The 24,779-nt window shown below is 43.0% G+C and overlaps 1 protein-coding gene across 7 annotated transcripts in view; it reads right to left on the reverse strand.

Moving 5' to 3' along the window:
- The window catches only part of Rabgap1 (RAB GTPase activating protein 1), a 147,880-nt gene that overhangs the window by 2,849 nt on the left and 120,252 nt on the right, over nt 1-24,779 (reverse strand). For all 7 annotated transcript variants that reach the window (XM_038336124.1, XM_038336122.1, XM_038336126.1 and 4 more), the window contains 9 exons: nt 22,223-22,348; nt 21,556-21,699; nt 20,219-20,260; nt 19,878-20,006; nt 8,582-8,674; nt 8,075-8,185; nt 1,519-1,623; nt 866-949; nt 330-401 (listed from right to left, as the gene is read on the reverse strand). In XM_038336124.1, coding sequence (XP_038192052.1) covers nt 330-401; nt 866-949; nt 1,519-1,623; nt 8,075-8,185; nt 8,582-8,674; nt 19,878-20,006; nt 20,219-20,260; nt 21,556-21,699; nt 22,223-22,348 — 906 coding nt within the window. The remainder of the gene's footprint in view (nt 1-329; nt 402-865; nt 950-1,518; nt 1,624-8,074; nt 8,186-8,581; nt 8,675-19,877; nt 20,007-20,218; nt 20,261-21,555; nt 21,700-22,222; nt 22,349-24,779) is intronic.

Genomic DNA, 24,779 nt, shown 5'->3' on the forward strand with positions numbered 1-24,779 from the left:
CTGGAACTGTGGTGTGAGGGGGGTTTTAACTCATCCAGAGTCTGCAGGGCAGCAAGAACCCCCACCTCAAGCAATACTTGATGCAGCTTTCCTAGTGATGTTCACTATGGGCAGGCACCCAAGTATGAGATCTAAAAGCCATAGCACATTTGGTCTCATTCGCAACCCTTCCAGAGGAAACAAACATGGAAGCTGTTGAGTACTGAGCTTAGGCCTGTGACAGGCAGTTTATCTGGACTGCTCAGACTGACGCACTTGGACCTATGTATTAAGGATAGACCATAATATGAACTAGAGGGTATGATATCTCTTTAGTTAAGAAGTCTTACCCGAATTTTCTCAATTTCAACTTTATTGGCTGTCTGCTGCTTCTCCAGTCTTTCACTCAATTGAGAACAAATCTAAAGAAACATAAAACCACAGACATTGGTTCAATATCACCTACATAAGTTGGACTTTGGATAAATTCTATCAGCACCTGGAATATGCTGTGAGTGCACAGGTGAGGTGGGAACTGGCCTACAAGGTTCTCTATTGGCCCCTTTGAGATCTGTGGTATAGAAGGGAAGAGTTCAGTATGATTCTGTGATTGTGAAATTATACCAGCCTTGGAGGGGTGATATGTTAACATTTAGATCCACTCATCATCTGAAACATTCATGTACCCCTATATGCTAGCACTTGCCAAGCATGCCTACCTACTTGGGAACTCAACAATATTCCCAGCTGGGGATCAGCTTGCTTAGTTTACAAGTAAGACTGAGGTTAAGAAGAGGGGCTTGAAGCCAGTGTGCTGCTGCACTGAGGCCAGAGTGCAGTCTCCTCACCATGTGCACAGCCCAGGTCTTGGGGTAAAGAAACTCACCTGCTTATAGTCACCAATGATAGAGCTGTTTTTTTTAATCTCTGATTCTGCCTTGTCAAGTTCCCGGCGGCACATTTCCTTTAACTGCACACATTAAAGAAAAAATGTTTTAAGTGAAAAAGGAAGCTTGGTTATTATTTGCGTAGTGCTGGGCCTTCCAAATAGTGCCTCACTTACCTCTGGTTGGGCTTAGTTTCCCCCACACCCATCTCCCTCCTCCTCCTCTCAGTACTAATCCTCTGTACTTAAAGACAATAGAAGGAGAAAAGTAACACCTCAAAAAATGCTGGTGGTCAGTTCCAGCAGGGCTTCTGCCGAAGTCAGTTCAGCACTGTACAAGAGACAGTGCAGGAAAAGAGACACAGATGGAAAAACACAGGATGAGAGGGCAGTGTTACACAAGATGAGCTTAGATAGGCTCACCCTGGCCAGTCCTGCCTGAGCAGCTGTGAAGAGTCCTGCAAGAGTGCAGAGGGAGGAGGTAGGACCTCATTTTGGATCACATGGTACCCTCAGCTCTTCGTGTATTCTATGACAGAGGTAGGTATCCAAGGACCCATTGTCCAGGTTCTCCAGTGCTGAGAGGGGTTCCAGCTGAACCCACCAGTATTTGCAAAATTCGGGTGTCAGGGATGGAGACAGGATCCCCTCACCTGTGCAGACTCCTCTTCTAACCGCCTCTTCTCATCTTCTGCATCAATCAGCTTCTGTTTGGTCATCAGCAACTCCTTATTCAGTGCATCTGCCTTTTCCTCTGCCTGAAACATTGACGAGATGCCATCACCATGCATTCTCTAGGAGCTTGGAACTTGGAAGGGTATGATCCCATTTTAAGAAAGTAGGAAAGCAAACCCAGACAGGAATGGTATGCCCAAGGTCATACCTAGACTACCTGAAGTGTGTGACAGTTCAGGGCAGCAGTGGTCAGGGGCTGAGCTTTTGACTTGTCTCAAATCTCACAGCTGGGTGACTTGACACTTGAATGAGTAAGTTATGGAGAACCTTTCTAAGGCCCAGGCTCTCCAGCATAACATTCAGTACAGTGCCTAGGCTTAGAGGGAACACTGGAACGGTAGCCGTAAATTTTAAAAAGAGTTTTCTCATTTCTTTTGTGCTTCCTTTCTCATTTCTTTTGTGCATCCAAATAGTCTTGCATGTGTTCTTGCTAAAGTTATTCAATAGAGAAGGCTGCTTTTCTTCAGGTACTTTGTGTAGTTTTAAATGGCCATGTGCTACCGTAGTCTTTGCTAGCACACACAGATGTCTGTTGAGTGGAGATCTGAATCTCAGGGAAAGATCCCTGTGGTCCCTGACTCTGACCTGTCACAGATAACTGAAGAGTGTCTGTCATGTTGGACAGCAATCAAGGAAGCGAGGGATGGCCTTTTCTGTCCCTTCCTAGACAACTTTCCCAGGCTTCTCTAACATTAAACAGTGTTGATTGCACTCTTGGGCTTCCCATGGGGAACTGAGACAGGCATGACATGAGCACACTCAGCTGACTGTTGAAGACCTGCAGACAGGCTGTGCTGGCACAAATAGAGGTAACTGATGTCCTTTCTGAGATCACTCACTACTTTCTCCTCTATTGAAAAACCCAAGAGGCAGTCACAAGCAAAATGAAGACAGCAGGCCACAAGGAGATAGTAAGAAGAACGCAGCTCTTTGACACTCTTGAGCATAGTTGGGATACTCTTTCCTGTACCCATTATCACTGCTATGGAGGAGGTGACTTAATGGAGTTGACTCCAAGCATGGGTCATCCAGGGGAAGAGCTGATCTAGCTATAGGTTTGCTTTCATAGGAGCAAGGTGGTTGGTGATGGTGGCGGGGATCTTCTCCTAAGCCCCCACAAGCCAGGAGGCAGAGTTGGACTCTCCACAGCACCTATTCCACCACTCTAGCTGACTCTCAGCACTGTGTTGATGGGAAGGTGTGCTGAGGCTGACTGCCCCAGCCAGTCCTTCTGATGGAACCCCACTTGCTACAGTTACTCTATTTACATAAGCAGCTGAGATGAGAACATCTGGGGATAATATACATACATATATATATAAATCCCAGCTTCTACTTTGGGTCATGAAGAGTGAATAGAACCACAATGACTCTTCCTCTGCAATCAGAAAACTGGACAACATCTGGGAAACAACTGTTCCATAGGAGGAAAGAAGAAATCATGTACATTCTCCTATCATTGGGGCTCTGTCAGAGGCCAGAGGATGGATGAATGAAAGGTTAGGTGTCCTGGGTCGTTGAGGTGCAGAAGCAGTGGGAGAGAGAGGTCACAACAGTCTATAAGGTGATAGAAGACCAAGAAAATACCTAATTAAACAAAGGATGCAGCAAAAGAGAAAAAAAAAAAAAACAAGCAGGATGGAAAACTTATTCCTGTCTGAATATAACAAAGAGGACAGAAAAGATAGCTGCCCTGCAGCACACACAGACTTTAAAGAAGGAAACACAATGGAGATACATGCAGATGCTCCCCGCTACCACATAAAACTCCGTAAGTTGGAAGTAAAGTAGGTGCATAGCTAACTTTTACAAAAACAGTGCTCACCCAGAGTTTCACAATTTTAAATGATGATTTTTAAGGTTTGCAGTAAATTTTAAAATCTTAAGATAGTAGAAAATGTGCAGATTAAATCTCCACAAAATAGAGATTTTGAACAAAACAAACAAACAGAACAAAACAAACACTGCAGTAAAACAAAAGTTGGCTTTTGGAAAGACCACCTGTACTAATATAATCAGGTGGGGTGGGGACAACCCAGTATTGGTGCAAAAGGAACACTGCTATAGATACATAAACACCAGCAGTCAGATCCACAGGCTTGGTCATCAAGGACAAGGTGCTTAAAGCACAACATAAAAATGAAGACCAGCTGAGCAGTATATACCTCCAATCCCAGCATTTTGGGGAACAGAAGCATGGGAATTACCCGAACTCCAGGCTAGTCAGCTCACAATTTCCAAGTTGTAAGCCTTACAACCAAGTTTACTAGATTACAAGTTTGATCAAGGCTCACTTGGACAGTTTAGTAAGGCCCTTGTCTCAGAACAAGAAACAAGAGCTCAGTAGCAGCTCAGGGTAGAGTGCTGGCCTGACAGGTGTAAAGCCCTGGTTCAATTCTTATTATTATAAACCAAGGATGAAATGCTACTGGGACTTACCATAGGAATGTAAAGTTAGTTTACATTATAATGTAATGGATTAACAAAACTAAGAAAATAAATCTAGTCATTATAACAGAAACAAGAAAAGCATGTGGCAAAATTCAACAGAGTCATGACAAAACTGAGCAGAGAACAGAGTAAAAGTATCTCCGCTCCTCAATACGACCCCCAAAACTAACTGCAAAATGATACTCTATGCCCGGTACTGCTCCAAAGACCTTAGCAAGTATGAAAGGCAGAAGAAGAGACAGAAGAACATGAAGTTAAATGGTTTTCATTCTGAGATACAATAGTGTGTGAAAAATGCAAAAGAAATATAAAAAACACCCCCCCCCCAACCCTGATTAGACTCATCAGATTTTGACAAGGTATGGCACACAATTACTTGTATTTCCAGAGATCACCAGCCACGCTGTGGCTGGCACAATCCCAGCACACGGGAGGCACAGTCATGCATATTTCTGAGTTTGAGGCCAGCCTGGTCTACAGGATGAGTTTTATGACAGCGAAACCCTGTCTTGAAAAAAACAAACAAACCCACCACTGTTTGTAACATACTGAAACAGGCAATCATGTGAACTGGAAACTGCAAAGCAGTGCTAAGAGGAACTGAAGGCATGTTTATACAAAGCTGACAGGCCATGGATTGGGGGCTCAGCTGCTGTTCACATGTCAAGCCTTGCAACAAATTGACAGATTCCACAAAACCTAACTCAAAATCCCAGCAGGCGTCTATTTCTAGAACCTGAAAAGCAGACTGCGACTTTTATAGACATACAAAGGATTTAAAGCAGCCAAGAGAGCTTTAAAAAGAGCAAAGCCAGATGACTTCAATGACTTCATTTTAAGATTCATTAGAAAGTTTCTGAAATCAAGGAAGTGTGGTCTTGGCATAAGGATGAAGCAACTGGAGTGTCAATTAGACCAAGGAATGCAGAGTCAGCTGATGTTTGTAGAGGGGTCTGAGGTGGTACAGGAAGTCTAGTAACCTGCTGGACCCAGCATGTAGCTCCTATGTTGCTTTTTGCTCTACTGTCATACTGTCTCAAGGCAGAGGAACATCCATGCTACAGAGGACTGATACAGTGCCATCAACCCCATGTCAGGGATTTTCTATAGGTTACTCCACTGCACAGAGGAGAAAACTTTTCTGGGATCGCCAAGGAGTTAAATGACTAGAAATCTCTCCACAGCTGTAAATGGCACAAAGAGGCAGATGACAACAAACACAATATGAGGAAAGAATCAAAAGGAGTGAACTTCTTTTAAATCGGAGTCACTGAAGTCCCAAGACTGAGAACACCCCACCTTCATGTCCCTTTCACTTAAGGCACTAATCAGGGGAGATGAACTCGGAAAGGGTATCTGCTCGGAACTGTGTGTGCTGGCACATGCTCCTGAATGTAAGCACTGGATTCAGGCCATCTGGGTTTCACCATGATGACTGTGCCCTGTGAATAGCTGGGCAACTGTGTAAGATGGTCAAACTGATTGCTTCCATTTCGTGATCAGTGAAAGGGACCATGGTCCTGTATATTGGGTTGTTTTGAAGGCTCACAAAAATGGTGTATAGAGTGCCTGGAACAGTGTCTAGAGAAATGCTACGTCTTACGGATCAGACTCATTAATCTTCTTTAGCTTGTACTTACGATATAGTTAAGACATCAGATCAAGGGGCCTTGGCTGTTTCTGTATCTATTAAGGAGACAGTCTGATATTACAGGAAAGATCTCAGGCATTCTAGGAAGTTCCAGAGTTCTCTAGCTTTCTGGATATTGTCACCCCTCTGCACCTCATAATTGTTAAGAACACCATTCTTAGCCTGGTGTAAAGGTGTACTTGAGAGCAGAGGCAGGTGGATCTTTGTGAGTTCTAGACAGCCTGATCTGTATAGAAAATTTTAAGTCTGTTGGAGCTCCATAATAAATAAAAGGTCTCCCTCCCTCTCTCCCTCCCTTCCTCCCTTTCTTCCTTCCTTTCTTCCTTCCTTCCTGGAAGAGGTAGCAAAGTTCTTAAGAGATTACCAAAGCTCTGTGAAATGCTATAAACTGTGTATGGCGCCATGGGAGAGACTGCTAGAGTTTTCATTGTTTCTATTTCTGGTGTCAGGAATGTAGCCTGGTTTTCTGACAACAGTGCCAGGATAAAGACATCTAAAAAAAGATTTACACAGCTTAGAGACAGGCTCAAAATTTTAAGTCCAGCTGAGGCATGGTAGTGGCGCACACACATTTAATACCAGCAACAGGAAGGCAGAAGCAGGTGGATGTATAAATTCAAGGCTAGCCTGGTCTACAAAGCAAATTCCAGTTAGGGCTACACAGAGAAACCTTGTCTCAAAAACAAAACAAAACAACAACAACAACAAAAGCTCCAAACAAACAACCCCCAAAAAACAAACAAAAGAATGTAAGTCTAAACTCTACCATAGACCACTGAATGGCTGCTATCACTGGTTCTTAGAGTAGAAAATGTCACAGCTCAAGCAGAAACTCACCTAAGACTTTGGCCAACCTGCCACTGCTGTACCTTTCAGACGTGTTTTCTTTATTTTCACTTCCTTTCTGCACCATCCACAGCTGGGAGAGAAGTGTGAGGTGATCTTTGCAGCTCTGTTCCATTGACATCAGCTTCGTCTAGTCTCCAGGCAGAAACGCCGGAGCAGTGACAGTGCTGTGCAGTCTCTAGAGAGGAAGGAGCTTAACCCCGACAAGCAGGCCTGTGGCAGAACGGTGGTGAGAGCCCAGGTGCTGGTCATGGGGAGCTAATGGCCTTCAACTGTTCTCACTGCAGCTGGGGAAAGAAGCCTTTTCGGTGTCTGACAGCAGTCGGGATTCTGACCCCTAATATTCTTTGCAGACTTTTTTTTTTGAGCAGTATGTAAAATTATGCAATCCCGACTCTACCTGTGCCACAGCCATTACTCCTCTTGCCCAGACCTCGGTGTCCAAGATGGACAGAAAGCAAACTAGGTGATTACAGCCCAGGTCTGTCTGAAATTTTCAATTTCTGAAGAAAATGTAAAAGAACCAACAGATACTACCATATTTTCCTTTAATATTTTATAAACTCTGAGAAATTAATAGTTTAAGGAAGTATACTACATGTACACCATTTGTATACATGGATGGACATCAAGGACTTTCTAAAGTCCATACTCTCTACAGATGAAATTATATATGAGTGTGAAAGGTCTAAGTCTATTGCTAGAATCTCAGCAAACCAACAAATAAGTCGTGTCAGGGTACTGGGCAATTAAATCTAGGGACTTAAAATCAGGAGCCACATCCAATCTACCTCCAATTTTTGTAAATAAATTTTTATAGAAAACAACCATACTCATTCTTTTATCTGTAAACTGTTTTTGTATCAATGGTGGAATCAACTAGCAGAAAAAAACACCACAGGCCCTCAAAACCTTAAACATTCTTTTTCAAGACAAGGTTTCTCTGTAGCTTTGGAGCCTGTCCTGGAACTAGCTCTTATAGACCAGGCTGGTCTCGAACTCACAGAGATCCGCCTGCCTCTGCCTCCCAAGTGCTGGGATTAAAGGCGTGCGCCACAAATAAGTCTGCCATTCCTAAGCAATGAATGAGACTACTTCTTCTAAGGGAAGCTTATGGTACAGAAAGCAGAAAGTCATTGTCAGGATAAGAGAAACGAACAAAAGTGGAATTATCTGCCAGTAGACAGCATTGAACTGAATCCCCGTGAGCAGTGTCACTGAGCAGGCCTGTGACAGGAAGAGGGACTAAACCTCTGTGTCTTAGTGTGGACTCCAAGAAGCTCCAAAAAGCTCTGAGAACTGAATGCTGCTTACTGACAGCATGAGAATTAGAAGATCTCCTCACTCCTCCACCCCAAAACAAAACAACAACACTTCACAACCTTGGGGAAACGGAGGCTCTGTGAGCACTGAGAATATACAGAGGATATCGGGGCAGCAGCAAAGTGGAGGAAGTCAAAACTGAACTTCATGGGAGGAGTCAGCGTCCCTGCTGTGAGCCTGCTCCTCACACCCATCACACTTACATTATCCAGGTCCTTCCGCAGTGCAATCTTGCTAGTGACCAGCTCATGAGCCAAGTCATCATTTTCCTGTTCCAACCTCATGTTAGCTTCTTGCAGCCGCCTATTCTCCCGCTGTAGGAGGGAAATAAGTCAGTTATGAACATAAAAAAGAAATAAAATGGAAATGATAGTTTTTCATGGCCAAGCTTCAAAACAAGTCTCCAAGTCCCATAAAGGCGTACACCACCCACCAATCCAGATATTTTCTAAATAAACTATTTCTAACTTCCTGTCTCCACAAAGACACATAACTGACTGGAGTGGCCTTGTCAAGCAGCACTCTCTGGCTGACTGTGAGGAAAGAACAAGGAACCTGGGCAGCTGCTTTGGAGCAGAACAGCTGTTATTTTGTCATTTGCAAACTCAATCTGAAAACTAGTCTTTAAGCAGCAGAATTGAATTTTTTGGAAAGATTCAGTAAAGCTAGTTATGGGTATAAGCCTGTGAAGTCAAGGCTGTAAAACAAACCTCAAACCGCTCAATGGGGTCTTCTTGTTGGGCCTGCTGCTCCCTCATGGTGTGGTACTCTTTTTCATACTTCTTCAGCTTCTTCTGGCTAATCTGCCAAGGAAGTCACAGCACAGATGAAGAACCTGAGGATGGTGGTGCTTATTGCCACTGACCTGGGCAAACCCAATTACTGTGGACATGACGTTTACTACTTGGGGATGGAAATCTTCATAGATAAATATAAGCCCAAGACTCTGTCAGGAATATTTGGCTCCCCAAGTTATTATTAACAGTGCTCTATGGAACACCTACCTAAGTCTGGGATCTGTCTGATCCTAGTAAGCCACCACTTTCTGCAGCACATACCAGCACTGTCACTAAATGCTTCACACCGAGACCCTCCCTCTCCAAGCACACCATTTCCTCATCTGAGGGATCAAGAGGTTCTGTTTCATGATTAACGATGTCAAGAGGGAATTGGTTTGAAAGCCTGGCCACTGGATTCCTTTCAAAGCCCAAGCCCACCACAATCTGAAGATTCCCAAGCCCTGTTTCCACTATACTAGTTCCCTCTGTGCTGCCTCCAACAGGTGCATTTCTCTCTGCCCTTAGAGGCAGATCTCACTGTTCCACCTTGTCCTTTCTTACTGTAAGCCTCAGGAGAAACCTTGATCCTCACTACTCTAGACAAAGGATGTTCCTGAAGCCACCATGCTTCTTTCCTACTTTCCCTGAGTCTTCCTTCTCCCTTAGATTTTCATATTCCATCATGGCCAACCATTTCTCTTTCTTATGGGGAATCTTAGCATCTCCCTTTCTTCTGGCTTTCTTCCTGTGCCTATCAGGAGTTCTTTGTGTACTGGCAGGCACTTCTCTTCCTTCAAACCTAAGTAAGTGAGCCTCAGGAATCGGCTCTCCTTTGTTCAATTCCTTCTAAAAAGCTAACTCATTCTCTGTGGGAATTTGTTATTTTTTAATTTTTCTGTATAACAGCCCTGGCTGTCTGGAACTTGCTCTGTAGACCAGACTGGCTTTGAACCGAGAGATTTACTTACCTCTGCTTCCCTAGTGCTAGGATTAAAGGCATGTGCTACCAAGATCAACCATTCTCTTGTGTTTTTAAAATCACATATACATTATATAAGTTATACATACATACATATATATAACTACATATATTTTAAAGTATGAGCTATTACAGATAGCATGATAAAGCAGACATGTTCAGCTTAGAAAATGACTATAAGCCTAGTGCTTCTTTGTTCTCAAAGCTTCAATTATCAGCATTAAATTACTCATTTTCCAATCTGCTCCTGGCCCACAGGTCCAGGGAACTACAGATGAAGAGATTCAAGCAGAAGTGGTGAGCAGGTGCACGCCTGCAGCATGCTGGCAGTAGTGCTTGCATTTTTTTCTGCTCATGCTTTGATCCAGCTCAAGCACCTTGGAGCATCCTCTCTCACTTGCTCTGACTTCTGCATGGGCTGTGAGCACATGAGCCTCAACTGGAGCTGCACTGCTGGAGTCGAGCACTGCTGTCCTGAAGCTGTGGTACAATCTTTGGCTCTGGCTACAGTCTCCACAAAGATTCCCATTAAACATTTACAGGAGACCACAAGCTGGAGAGGGCTAGTTCTACTACACATCTCTGTGTTACCAATTTGGAGGGTAAACTTTTATTGTGCTGCTAAGTGACTCACCAAAACAAACAAAAACCACATCTAAATAAAACATCTGTGCAATCAGGAAATTTATAAACAAATCCTGTCAGAAAATAATTGAGGCTCATGGGCAGCATGCTCTTCTACCAGTGCTCTTCTCAGTCTGGGCAAAAGAGAAGCAAGGGCAGCAAAGACAAGGCTCCCTTGAGCTCCTTCTAGAGAAGAGCAGACACCATCTATTGCACAGCCTTCACAATCTTCAAGACGCTGCCAGTGGTGGTGGTGGCGCATGCCTTTAATCCCAGCACTCAGGAGGCAGAGGCAGGCAGATCTCTGTGAGTTTGAGGCCAGCCTGGTCTACAAGAGCTAGTTCCAGGACAGGCTCCAAAGCTACAGAGAAACCCTGTCTCAAAAAACAAGCAAACAAAAAACAAAACAAAAACAAAACAATCTTCAGGACGCTTTAGCTCAGTCTCATGCAAGCCTTTCCTTATAACTATCCATTTGAAAGGCTAATTTCCAAATTTTATTATCTTTGATTGAAACTAGCAAATTCAGCATCCATGGTGTCCAAGTTCACAGTTACTCAGGCTCTTCTTCCCTGCTCTATGTTCCATGTCTCTTTCACTTGCCATGCACCTCAGTGCATAATCAATGTCTGAACAGGACTCAATCAGGCCCCCCTTCGGGGTCTGATATGGACCATGTTCTTTGTGGAGCATTCATGACAGAAGTATCTAGATTCCAATATACACATTCTCCCAAGACAGCTTTATTGTGACATTTCTGTCGCACAGTAACCATAAAAATACTTAAACAGAGACACAGTCTCCACTCAAACATTCAAGACTCACTTCTTGTAGTTAAACTTGGAAGGATAAGTTATTCACTCTGCTCCAGAGTTCAGAAGGCTTCAAAAATTACAGCTTTACACAAAGCGGTACTGTCATCCTTCAGCAAGATTAAAGTAGAAACTGACCCTTTGCTCTGTTTAGTTTCTTTCAAGAAAAAGAAACCAAACTGCTGGCTCAAGTGTGGGATGGTAACTGAAGTCAAGCAGCAGGTCCATACCCACTATAGTTAATGGAGAGCTCTGAGAAGTAGCCCCACTCAGGGTTTCTTGAGCACACAATCCCTCTCCCTTAGGGGCAGAGCCATGTACTCACCCCTTACTGAAACATTTTGCAAATGCCATCAGAGGGCTCTGGGCCCCCTGAGATTGTCTGTGGTCCCCAGGTAAGATGGTGGAAAACTAGTGCATGCCAACTGTTTTTTAATTTTTAATTTAATTTTTTACATTATTTACACTCATTCTGTGTGTTCACACATATGTCCATGTGTGCCATTACCACATGTGCTATGCATCCCATCTGTAGGTCAGAGGGAAATTTCAGGAGTTGGTTTTCTCCTTCTACCATGTGAATTCTGGGGCCCGAACTCAGGCTTGTCAGACTTGATGGCAAGCACCTTTACCTGCAGAGCTATCTCAGTGTCCCCCAAACTCGTATTTGGCATAAGTTCCAATGCAGTTCCAAACATCTCTCCTTTAGCCATTCATCTGCCATGAGAACTGGATAATGCACTTTTTAAATGCCTACTATCTGCACTGGTGAAGCTGGTCCCCAGTCAGCCTCTGGAGCAGACAGTGATATCAAGGTCCACACAGATGGAGAGAACTGAGAGGCTGCTGACTTGGGTTCTACTGAAGTGCAACCTGCTCAGCTCCATGAGTAACACACCATAGCTTCAATCTTGGCGGATGACTTGCTCATCTGTGAAATACTAATAGTGTGTCTGAGGATCTCGTGACAGAAAACTACCATGTTCAGTGCGCAGAAGACATGCAACACAGAGTATGGTCTTTTCAATAACCAGTAAGTGTTACTGCTGCTGCAATTATTATCTGGCAACCTATCTGAAAGAAATAGAGCAGCTCCCTCAATAAACTGTGGTGTTTGAAGGAAAGTGGGACATGAGGTGTGGCTCTGTTGGAGGAAGTGTGGCACTGCAGAGGTGGGCTTTGAGGTCTCATAGATGCTCGAGCTACACCCAGTGCAACAGTCCACTTGCTGCTTCCTTTGGATCAAGATGTAATGAATCTCAGCTCCAGCACCATGTCTGCCTGCATGCTGCCTTGTTTCCCACCATGATGATAATGGGCCCAATCACTGAAACTGTAAGACAGCCCTAATTAAATGTTTTCCTTTGTAAGAGTTGCTATGGTCATGGCGTCTCTTCACAGCAATAGAAACCCTAACTAAGACAATGTGAATATATCAAATCACTTAAATGAAGTCCATTTTACACAGAAAAGCTTGAACTAGTCTGGCCCTTTAGAAGAGGAACAGGTTTCCAGAATGCCTTAAGAAAGTTTTGCAGAGGTAGGTAGGAGGTGTCCTGGTATGGGAGCCACAAGGGAGTTCAGTAAGGCAGCCTGTTAAAAGTTGCATGACAAGATTGAAGCCTAGGTCTGGGTAACCTGGTAGGTGTTGGGGAATAAATAAGAGGTCTGGTGCAGGAGGGATCCTGATATGAATAGGATTGATGAAGTGATTAAGAAATTGGATACTGGCCCTCCTTCCAGCTCAAGAATGCTTGGGGGTACTGCTGTGCTTTTGAGTTACCAAGGCTTATATAAAACTTTCCAGATAGTGACATGCCTCTATATCTACTATTTTATTTATGCCTCAAAATAATTTCCTGAGTTGGGTGGTGGTGGCGCACGCCTTTAATCCCAGCACTCGGGAGGCAGAGGCAGGCGGATCTCTGAGTTCGAGGCCAGCCTGGTCTACAAGAGCTAGTTCCAGGACAGGCTCTAGAAACTACAGGGAAACCCTGTCTAGAAAAACCAAAAAAAAAAAAAAAATTCCTGAGATGGGTAATTTTAGTATCAGCTGTAACATGTATAAATGGTGACTGACAACGCCACAAGAACACAGTCTTGGTGACCCTTGTTTCCTCCCATCTCTGTGGTTTACACTGACCTGAACTACCAGATGAAGGAGACAGGCCATGTCACAAAAGCCCACAAGCAACAGCTGCTTAAGGCATCACTACAGCAATGCTGTCTAGTCTACCTGGATCACACAGCACAAAGGCCAAGGTTGGCCTTCTAAAATGCCTGATGTAAATAAACAGTATATTAAGGTTCTGTTCAAATAGCTCATACTCACAGTCCTTTAAAGGAATCAGGTATTCCTTTAATCGTGGACCATTAGACAGAATCAGGCATCTGAATCTGACCTGAATTCTTTTCTACAGTACAAGAAAAAAATTAGTAGCCAAGGCTCTAAGAGCCGACAGTCAAGGGAACCTAGCTTTTTAAAGGAGGAAGCTTGCTTGTTGCTGGCCTTGCACTAGCCAGCAGCATATAGGGCTCATTACGGACAAAAGAAGCACCAGAAACAAGGCACACGCCTCCCCGCTAAAATCTAGTTCTATATTCGTCCTTCCTCCGGGAGCAGGGAAGGAGATATCTTAATTGAGGGAGCCATTCTGGGGTTGGCAAGAGGCTTGGCTCTGGAGGGGCTCCCAGGAGTCCACAGAGATGACCCCAGCTAGGACCCTGGGCAGTGGAGGAGAGGGTGCCTGAACTGGCCTTGTTTCATAGTCAGACTGATGACTATCTTGAATAAAACTATAGAACCTTCGTCCGGCGATAGATGGAGATAGAGACAGAGACCCACATTGGAGCACTGGACTGAGCTCCCAAAGTCCAGTTGAAGAGCAGGAGGGAGAATATGAGCAAGGAAGACAGGACCTCGAGGGGTTTGTCCACCCACTGAGACAGTGTGCCTGAGCTAATGTGAACTCATCAAATCCAGCTGGACTGGGACTGAATGAGCATGGGATCAAACCGGACCCTCTGAATGTGGCTGACGATTGGGGCTGACTGAGAAGCCAATGATAATGGCACTAGGATTTGTCTCTACTGCATGTACTGGCTTTTTGTGATCCTATGCTATTTGCATGCATACCTTCCTAGGCCTGGATGGAGAGGGGAGGGCCTTGGGCTTCCCACAGGGCAGGGTACCTTGCCATCTCTCAGGACTGGAGGGGGAGGGGAGAGGGTGTGTGGGGGAGCAGGAGGGAAGTGGGAAGAGGGGAAGAAGTAGGAATTTTGATTGGTATTTATAAAGCAATAAAAAATAAAATCTAGTTCTAAAATGTGTGCATTAATGAAAAAAGCTCTGTGGTTCTATCTAGCATTAGAGGGTGGCACAGCTTTGGGTAAAGTGTTCAGAGAACAAGTGTCCGCGCCGAGCACGGTCAGTCTTTAAGTTACAGCATCTCCATGCCATCATCTATTGACACCCTTAGTAATTTACTTCTATACTCTAGGCATCTCTAAAGAGATCCATTTCACTATGTAAAGCACTATGTTTTGAGTCTGTGAGTGCCAGGTGGTGATGGCAAATATCTTTAATCCCAGCACTTGGGAGGCAGAGGCAGGCGGATCTCTGTGAGTTCGAGGCCAGCCTGGTCTACAAGAGCTAGTTCCTGGACAGGCTCCAAAGCTACAGAGAAACCCTGTCTCAAAAAACCAAAAATAAAAAATAAAACAAAAAGATATTGAGAGCACTACCCTCATATCACTTAAGATCCCACTCCATGATAACACCACTAACAACATAAATGGGCTGGATAGAGAAGGAAGCACTGTCCCTGGCTTCTGCAGCAGTATCTTCTCTTACAGGCAGCCCAAAGTTCTGCATTCACTTCATATTTGAGATCATATTCCAAGGCAGGGTTCTGTTACAGAGGAACAGATATTCAGGCTTCATCTAAGAGCCACCTCACAAATAACTCTTTATCTAAACTAGTCTCACACCTCACACTCTTTCCTTACCTCAACAGCATACAAAATCTATACAGTTTAGCCAGGGCTGGCCAGGAACTGGGAATCCTCCTGCCTCTAGCCTCCCAAGTCCTGAGATTCTATGCAGATGCCCAATCCTTTCGTATTTCTTGAATCAAAAATTAAAAGGCCTAGAAACATTTCTTTTCCCCCTTTTTCCTCTTAAAAATTCTGTGTGGCACACAACCACGGAAGTCACGGAGCTCCTAGGAAACCAACAAGGGATGCTGTGTACCAGTGAGAGGGTTTCTGTTTGTCTACGGACTCACAGACAGACTGACTGGTGAGCTTTCATGTAACACACTAAACATTAAGAGCCATGGGTCCTAACTTCTCAAGAGACAAAAGCCTTCAGTCCTGCAGCTAACTCATCTGAAGACAAAGAAAGAGAAGGAAGATGTAAAGGGCCCAAGAAAACAAAAGACAGGCCCGGGAGAAATGTAGAGAAAATTAAGGCTCACAGACCCCAGAGAACATGGTGCTTTTTAAGCAACACACCCATCTTGTGGCCATTTCATATACTGCCACATCAACCTTAATCCTCAGTGCACTTTTTCAGAAAGAACAGGAAGCATAAGGCAGGGAGAGCAGGGTCAGACGCTTGAGCCTCAACCAGGCTTCCTGTCACTGGCCCTCACGCCATCTGGTAAACCATGTGCCTCCACTAGTCTCAGATCCATGCCTGCCGTTCCCCCCTTACTAAGCTATGAAGAGTAAGATGCTTGTAAGAAATAGCTATAAATCATAGCATTATTACAGTACTGAAACACAGGAACAACACAAATATTTGTTTCTAGTCACATGAGACAAAGTTTTCCAATTCTCACACTAATCAGGAGGTACAACCCAGTAAACAAAGCACAATTTAAGAACATTTAAAAATAACAGAATAGGATACCAATGAATGGCAGAGCCAAGCTTTTAAAATTCTACACCAAAAAGCTGAAAAGTTTGCAAGCTAGTTTCCACACCTCAATAGTCCCTTAGCACAAAACCCCTTTCATGTCTAGAGGAGACTCCAACTCCACAACTGACGGCGTTATTTCCTGTGCTGCCTACGGCTCCTCCCACCGGTGGGGCAGAGGACATGGAGCTCATGATGCATTTGCCAGAGACTAAATCCGTACCATGCAGTTTCACTATGCCAATAACCTGACTCAGCCACTCCCTCTGTTTTCCTCACTATGTCAGCAAGACTGAATCACTCCTGTGCATGCTTTCCTTCATCTTTCACCAGAAAAGGTTTGTGTCTTGTAGCCTGGTAAGCTATAGGCTTTCGTTGTAGAATGAATTTCAAGAAAAATTAGACTCACCTAGAGTAAGAACAAACAGGGGGAACCATCCAAAATGCACCCCAAGCAGGCAAAGTTCTCCAGGAATGGGAGGAATTTCATACCCCAAATGAGATATACATGGTATACAAACACTGTGAAGGCAGGTTGTTGTCTGATCTTACTAAAAAGGATAGGAAAGGAGAAAGCTACCTCTATCTGAACTATGGAAGAAAACATCTATTTACTAACATGTTTTCAACTAATGATGCTTAGAGCTGGAACCTCTTTTTAAGACTTGCCCAAATGTTTGTAAAAGAGTAGGTGGAAACTCAACAGCCAGCCAAGCAGTATTTATACGTCAGACACTACACTTAGTGTTGAGGACTCTGCAGTAAGAATAAATCTCTCCTGCTGTGGACTCTATTTCAATGAGGCCCGATTAATCTGTGAGTATAAAGGGCTAGGGAAAGTGGTTAGATACTGTGATTAGAGAAGACATCTCTGGGATCTGAAGGGAAGTCATGCACACAGCTAGTACAAGAGTTCTAAGTTGAAAAGTTAGCCACTGTAAAGAGGAGAGGGGTAAACACACTCAGTGTAGTCTGAGAACACAAGGAAGCCAGGGGAATCTGAAGTAGAAACAAGTAAAAGAAACAGGAGATAGAATCAGAGAAGCTGTAAAGAACTTGTTCATGACTGAGGTGAACCTTGTGAGCCTCAACAGGACACCATTTTGGTGATAACATACACCAGACTTTTAAGCAAAGGAAAAAAAGGATGGGAAAACAGAGGGCCACTGTAGAAAGGAAGTGGTCTGAGGTGAGCAGAATCAGGGTACACTTTAATGACAGGCTATGGAGTGTGAAGATAGGTATTGTGATATTTTGTTTGTATTCTGACAAATAAAGAGGGTGGACCTAGCCACTAGTTAACCATAGAGGTTTGGAGACCTGTACAAACAGACTGGAAGCGATAAGGCAGGACGGAGACAGGAGCTTGGCCCTTTTCAGTCTGAGCAGTTGGAGAAGTAAGTGGTGAATGTGGCTGATCCTTTAGTTCTCTATCTTTCAGCTTTTCCCCCTATATCTGATTCTGGGTTTTATTTATTAAGACTAATTAGGATAGTGCTTCATATAGTGCCTGTGAACAAAAGGAATCAAAAGTTGCAACAATGTTCCTGTCCTACTTCCCAGGACCATCAAGAAAGGACAGGGGAAGTAGAAGGAATGTGGGCAGAAGAGAGGCCTTCTCACATGCAGAACCATGTGAACACACGTGACTCTGTCAGAGCTTGCTTGGCTCTGTGCCCTATACAAACCTATTCTCATGTGACTATACTGAAACAGAGATGAGCAAATTCCAGCAGAAGGTATATTTCCTGAGCCTTTACTAATTTCTAGGCACTATATTAATCAATGCACATACTGTCATGGCTAACCCACACATAAAAGCCAGGACATCTAGCATACTGTATACAATCTCAGCATTACTTTTCTCATTATATTTTATCATCTTTTAATGACCAGGAAGCCATTCTAAGCTCTCGCTGCCTCCTCAAGGTCCAAAGTCACACCCATATGGTTATGTGTGAACTATCCGACCCTGATTATAAGACCCACAGTGCTTTGGAATATGGATGTGTGGGTTCACACACACTAACTGAGCTACTTTCTTATAGGCACATAATTTACATTTCTCTCATTCCTATATTTGGACATTTTCTACATCACACTTTACCTCATTTCTCTATGCATTAACAGAGGGTTGTCTTTGTTAAATTAGTGTGACACATGACCCAGATAATGTTATTTCATACACGATGAAGTGGAGCCTTGGGGGAAGAATCAGCTCTGGGTTCAGATCTGAATCCAGTGGTGACATCAAACTCTTCATTGTACCTCGTGTGAACCTAAATACAATCTTTATTATGCCTTTACTCTGCCTGTCTCTATCCTGAAGTTTCTAATTAAAGCCCCTTCAACTACAGTATTTCCTCTTTAAAAACACAAATTTATCAAAACGTGAGTACACTGTGATCATTTATATATTAACCATAAAACCCATAAAAGTTGTAGTCATGTGTGAAGTTAAAAGATTATGAGGGTTCTCTACATATTTTTACTTCTTTTTTATTATTTTTACTTCTTTTTAGAGAATTTCTGATCACAATAATTAATGTCAAAGGGTGAAGTCAGCACAGTGAAAACCAAGAAAGCAAAATTCTGTCCCAAACCAGCTTAGTGTCAACAGGGTTTCTATCTCATCTTTCTGTACCCTGGACAGTTACACTCCTCCTACAGCAACAGACTGTAAGGGCCAATGAGGTTCAACTCAAAGATGTGAGATACAGTCATCCCTCAGGATCCACAGGAGCTGGGTCCAGAATCAGAGCACGCTCACTTTATATAACGTAGTGAAGTGTTTGTGTGGAACCTGCATGCATCCTACCATACATAGAGAAATGACTTCTAGATTACCAATAATACCTAAACACAATATAAATGCTGCATATTAATTGGCATACTATTTAGGGAATAATATCAATGAAAAAATAATCTGTGTTCTATACATGTATTTTTCCCCAAATACCTTCAGTTCACAACGGGTTGAATCCATAGACAGGAAACCCACAGATAGAAAAAGTCAAGTGTTTATGAAGGTCTTTTAAAAACAGAAAGGTGCAAGCTATACAACACAAAAGCAGATGTCCTTATTATGGGGTATGAGTCCTTAATTTGAAAATGGGAAATCCAGCCGGGCGGTGGTGGTGCACGCCTTTAGTCCCAGTACTCGGGAGGCAGAGGCAGGCGGATCTCTGTGAGTCCGAGACCAGCCTGGTCTACAAGAGCTAGTTCCAGGACAGGCTCTAAACTGCAGAGAAACCCTGTTCCGAAAAACCAAAAAAAAAAAAAAAAAAAAAAAAAAAGAAAATAAAAAAAAAGAAAATGGGAAATCCTGCATGCTCTCCAAACAGACACTGTTTTGTTTTTGTTTCAGTTGGTTTTGTTAGTCTTGCTGTGCAGATCAGATTTTCTTGGAGTTCACTACGTAGCCCAGGCAGGACTGAAACTAAAAAATCTCTCGCCTCAGTCTCCTGAGTGCTGAGACTACAGGTGTACATCACCAACCTCAATAAATCTGAAAAAAATGTATTACTGACATGATATCATATCTGACTACATGTGATACCACAGCCAAACATAAGTACACTAAACAACAATGTACTGTAATTACCTTCAGGTTGTACATATAAACTATATATGAAATACACATGAATTTGGGAAATACACTTGAGTTCTAACCCCACGGCAGTTCAGTAAAAATAAAAAGAGCAACAATGCCATTCCTACCAAAGCAAAACACAACAGAAAGCCCCTAACCATTTCTCAAACACTCTGGTGCAAATATTTAAGATAAGGACATTCTGTGTGAGCTATCAATTATATATTACAAGCATTAACAAGTTCATCAGAGACATCAACTGAAAAACAAAGAATGACCTAACACAAACGTTAGCGTACCTTCGTGTTGCAGGCCAGCTCCATAAGCCTCTTTGCATTTTCTTCTGAGCGATACCTTTTAGGGAGCTGAACCCTGAAGAACTTCAAGGCACCCTCAAAGTCTGTCAGCAGCAGGTCGTCCTTGGAAGTCTTGAATTAAGAAAAAACAACCACATGTAGGAACAAATATGTTTGTTATGAAGATACCCAAGAACCATTTTACAATTGAACCATTTTTTTTGCAGAGTAACTTGAATACACTGCATCAATGAAAATGGCAGAGCACAGTGAGCACTTAGTGTGAGATGAAGACCAGAAACACAATGGAACAGGGCAGGACACCAGACAACCCAGACATGTACCTTTAGTAATCCAAGGGCGACATTAAAAATGACACTTATTCCCTGAAAGAGAAGAGACGAGACAGTTTTAGTGTCTGTACCCATTTTGTCCTGTTAGCTGTAGCGCCATCATGGAAAGGTACTCCAGCCTGTTCTAACCCAGAGAGAACAAGTGCTTCTCCAGCAGTCCAGGATTCCACACCAAACATGAAAGTCATATAATCTATCAATATGGCAATCGCACATATCTCAGACCTGAGCTTTCTTGGTGGTCTCTAATCTGTCTTCTGCATCTGACCAATATGGAAGCTGTGTAGTTCAGAACAGGTGAACTATCTTCACACTAAACAGTTAAGGTGTCTGGGCCTTCGACCCTAGAACTAATACTTTCCTTATTTTGTATTTTCAGACAAGGTTTCTGTTTCACCCTGGCTGTCTTGAACTCACTCTGTAGACCAGGCTGGCCTTGAACTCAGACATCCACCTGCACTGAGGCACCCTGAGCTCTGGGATTAAAGATTTGTGCCTGGCTATATTTTTCAAAATATAGAAATAGAACTGTAATACATATCATATAACATTACAGTGGGAAAATGTCATACTGCATATAAAAACAGGTGCAAAAATGGTGAATACACACCAAAGTGCTGTGTAGTTAAACTGTAGAGACACCGAGACTGAAATATTTTCAATTGTTTTTGATCATACTTTCTGAAGTTTCTACTGTGAGCACATCTTTTCTAAGTTTTTTCTTTCTTAACACATACACACCTCTCAAATCTCAACCTATGTCATGGCTAAGGACATTTTTCACACTGTCTTGTCTCTTTTTAGTTCCAGTGCTCTACTTTCAGTAAATTTCTTCCTTACTTCAAGTCATCAAGTCATTAGCTAGTATGGTTGTGTAACTCGGCCTACTCGTGGAAGTGCTGGGGGGACCTCCATCAAGGCCTCTCTTTAAAAAGAAGAATGCAGAGCTAGGAGTGCTAGCATACAGTTGTACTCTGCATCCAGGAGACACCAAACAAACACACATCCCCTCAAATTCAGATAAGACAGTTACAGCTTAGTTCTAAGGATAAGACTCTGAGAAAGCAGGGCACTGCCAACCTCTGTCTTCCTCTACACCCTATTTTATTTACTCAGTGTCACAGAGTCAAACTGAATACTAAGTAGTCATCTGTCTAATATGCCTGTGTCTTCTCAGCAGAGAACCTCTGTGAAAAGGGTGAGCAGGACACTGGCCTCAGGAAGAGTCACCTCAGCTCAGATTTGGCAATCCCAAAACAAAATAAAAAGACAAGAGATCTGACAGAGCTTACAGCAGAAGTCTAAGGACTGTGACCTCTGACACATACCTCACAGAGGAGCAGGTCGATGATATGGAAGACCATGTAGAGAGGGAATTTTGCAGTGAAAAGTGTAAGAAACCACTGGGAGGCGTACATGTGTGCTTCAAGGCTGATATCCAGGAAGTGGTTGTACAGGTCAGGAATGTATTCCTGAAATAGTAAACTAATTAGTTCTGAGCATATATGCAGCTCTCCTACATTTCTTAGGAGGCTCATAAATCTGCCAGCAGTAGCCCAAGCAGTTACACACTTGTGCATCTCTGAAGTGCTTCAGAACACTCAGCGGCTATGTTCCATACTACAAACTAGCTGAGAGAAAGAGGAATTCCCGAGCAGTGACAAGTATTTGGAAAGCCAGTTTTTATTTCCAAGTTGTGAAATGTTTTAGAAAAGTCTGTCTCAACTTTGGTAGGGGTATTATCAACAGACACTTTTGTAGCCCTGGGGAACACTTCTTCCCTGCATTTGCTATAGAAAAGGACCCGACTAAGCAATTTGCTCTTAGGTTTTTTCTATGACTGAAAACTCAGCTTAAACATATTAGATTCCCAGCACTGTTGGATCTCTGCATCCTCATCACATAGTAAGAAACAACAGGAATAAAAGCCATTGTTCCCCAATCCATCTGCCAGAGTTTGTACCTATTTGTCCAACCCAGCCTGAGTTCCCTTACCTGCATGAGGCGCTCCAACTGGTAGAACTTGCAATGTAGATCTTCAAAATTTTGCTTGAAAAGTTCCCTGAGGCCATAGTCAAACATGATCTTTACCAGAACACTGAATGCCTGTTCTTCGGGCATCTGTATCAGATGGGCAACGGAGGAGTGGGATACAAAATAATGACTTATCTTTAACTTATCCCTCCACTGTCAGGAAATGGAATGGCGCACAGAAACCCAGCTCTCGAGTTTTATTTAACAGCATTAATTCACTCAGGCAAGAAATGTTAAAGGAGGGCCTACTCCATGCTAACACTGCCTTCCTCAGAGCAAGAGTGTAATGAAGTAGGAACCGGTAGAAGGGCTGATGAGCACCCAGGACAGCAAAGCTTGTGAATCAAGAACAAGTTCTGCTGGAAGGACAGGGCTAGAGGAGGATACAACAGGCTGGCACACAGTATGTTTCAGCTCTCTGAAATAATGAGGCCCTCTTCCCCAGTCATTCGTCCTGCTTTTGCTACAGTGTCATTCTAGCAAAATTATTATTCATTTCCTATCACACTAAGAAATAGTTTGTGGGGCTGGAGAGAAGGCTCAGTGGTTAGGATCACTTACTACCCTTGCAGAGGACCTCAGTTCCTACCACCCACATGGTGGCTCACAAACATCTGTAACTCTAGTTCCTGTCCTCTTCCAGGTTCTGTGGGTACCTACAGAACATACACATAAGGTCCCACAGACACACACATATACACATAAATTAAAAATAATTCTTAAAAAGTAGCTTGTCTCTAAAAACAAAACAAAAGAATAGCTTATTCTAGAAGAGCCTTCCACATCTTCAGGTCTATGTTATTACTCAAAGTACAACAGCAGTGGTGGTAGACGTGCTGAGCTACCCTCCTCCGTTTCTCTCTATAGATAGCCACTTAGGAATAAGCGTATCTTTCATGACTTTATGGAACATTCCTCCAAGAATATAGAGAGATGTCTAAGTTTCAAAACAGAAGGCAAGCACTGGCAATGTTAAGAATCCATTTAACTGTAGCAAGCTTCAGAAAAATCAAGATGGTGGGTGAGCTACTGAGGAACACGATACTGGAGGTGGCAGAACACAGGACCCAGTGAGAAAATAGCACAGCAAAAGCAAAACATGACAAAGCGTAGCAGATTCTTACTGTGAAGGACAGGCTGTAAGGGACAAAATGTTAGAGTTTCTGAGATATTTCCTGTACATGTGAGGGAGAAGTGGCTTTATTTGTGTGGCATTTCTGATGCTGGAAACACTTAACACAAAGGATGCAGCAGGAGTTCTAAATAGGACTAGAATTTGAGGAAGCCATTTTCAAGGGGTGGTGATAATTAAATGGGAATAAATGTTCTTTGTGTGAAACTACAATAAATAACAGATGAATCATATGTGTGCACGACTGAGACATAAAATCTGTCTAAAACAACAAATCAAAGAAAAAAACAACTGACCTGTTTATTAATGTCATAGCATTAGCATATATTCCAATTTTCCCCAAATATTCTAACTGACCCAGAACCAACCTTGTTTTATTCTGTAACTCTGCTGTACCTGCTAAAGACATCACCACGCTGAGCTCACAGGAAAGAAAACAGGGCTAAAATTCTAAGACTTCCTGCCCTCTGAGAGCAAACATGGAAGCTTTATTTTGACTTGCATGGTTTCTTGGTGGGCCCTTGTCCTCTCTAGCTCTCTCTCTTTCTTCCTTCCCTCCACTTCCCAATACAGTCACACTATGCCTCTTTTAATTCCATATATTTGGAATTCTTCAGCTTCTATATTATATGATCCCCTTTGACAGCAATGTTCTACTCTATTTTCATGCTTTTAAAATATTTCTATTGCAACATAACAAGGGAAAAGGTTAAATGACACTGAAAAGTATACAACAGAGTGACAGCCCTTTCTGTTTTTCAGGGTGCACTGAACTTTAATGGTTATCAGCCAAGAGGAAGGAGCCTTTAATCTAAATGAAGTTCTCTGTTACAATCTTACACTGTTCATTGCATTTTACCTGTATGGATGGATCTATTACTATCCCTGAAAGCATGCTTGTACAGCTATCTGCTTACAGATGGTGGCATTACTAGCTTTGTCCTGTGCTCACTCTTAGCTTCAAATTTCCAGAAGCAGTCAGAATTGCTGATACTACCTGTGTAGAACACTTTCTTGCCACACATTTATATTAAATAATGAGATGATTAGGCAAATTAAGAATCTGAAACATTTTATGAGACAGTGTGCTTAATTTATTTCTTAAACATCAATGGTTTGAAACAAAGACAATAAAGTGGTTTTGTAAGGCAAACAAGTGCAGCATCTGATTTGTTGCTGGATCACAGTCAGAGTGATGGTCATAAAAGAGTCACATATGGGCAGGGTAGCTCATAGGTATGACATTCACCTAGCAGGTTTGCGTTCCTGGGTTCAACCCCCAGCACAGCAGAAGCACCAACAGCTCCTGAAGTACACATGCACGGGGATGGGGCACTGAGTATGGACCTGTGCTAGGCAGGAAGCCAGTGTGAAACTTGATCACAT

The sequence above is a fragment of the Arvicola amphibius genome, chromosome 7, assembly GCF_903992535.2.
Source record: "Arvicola amphibius chromosome 7, mArvAmp1.2, whole genome shotgun sequence".
NCBI lineage: Eukaryota > Metazoa > Chordata > Mammalia > Rodentia > Cricetidae > Arvicola > Arvicola amphibius.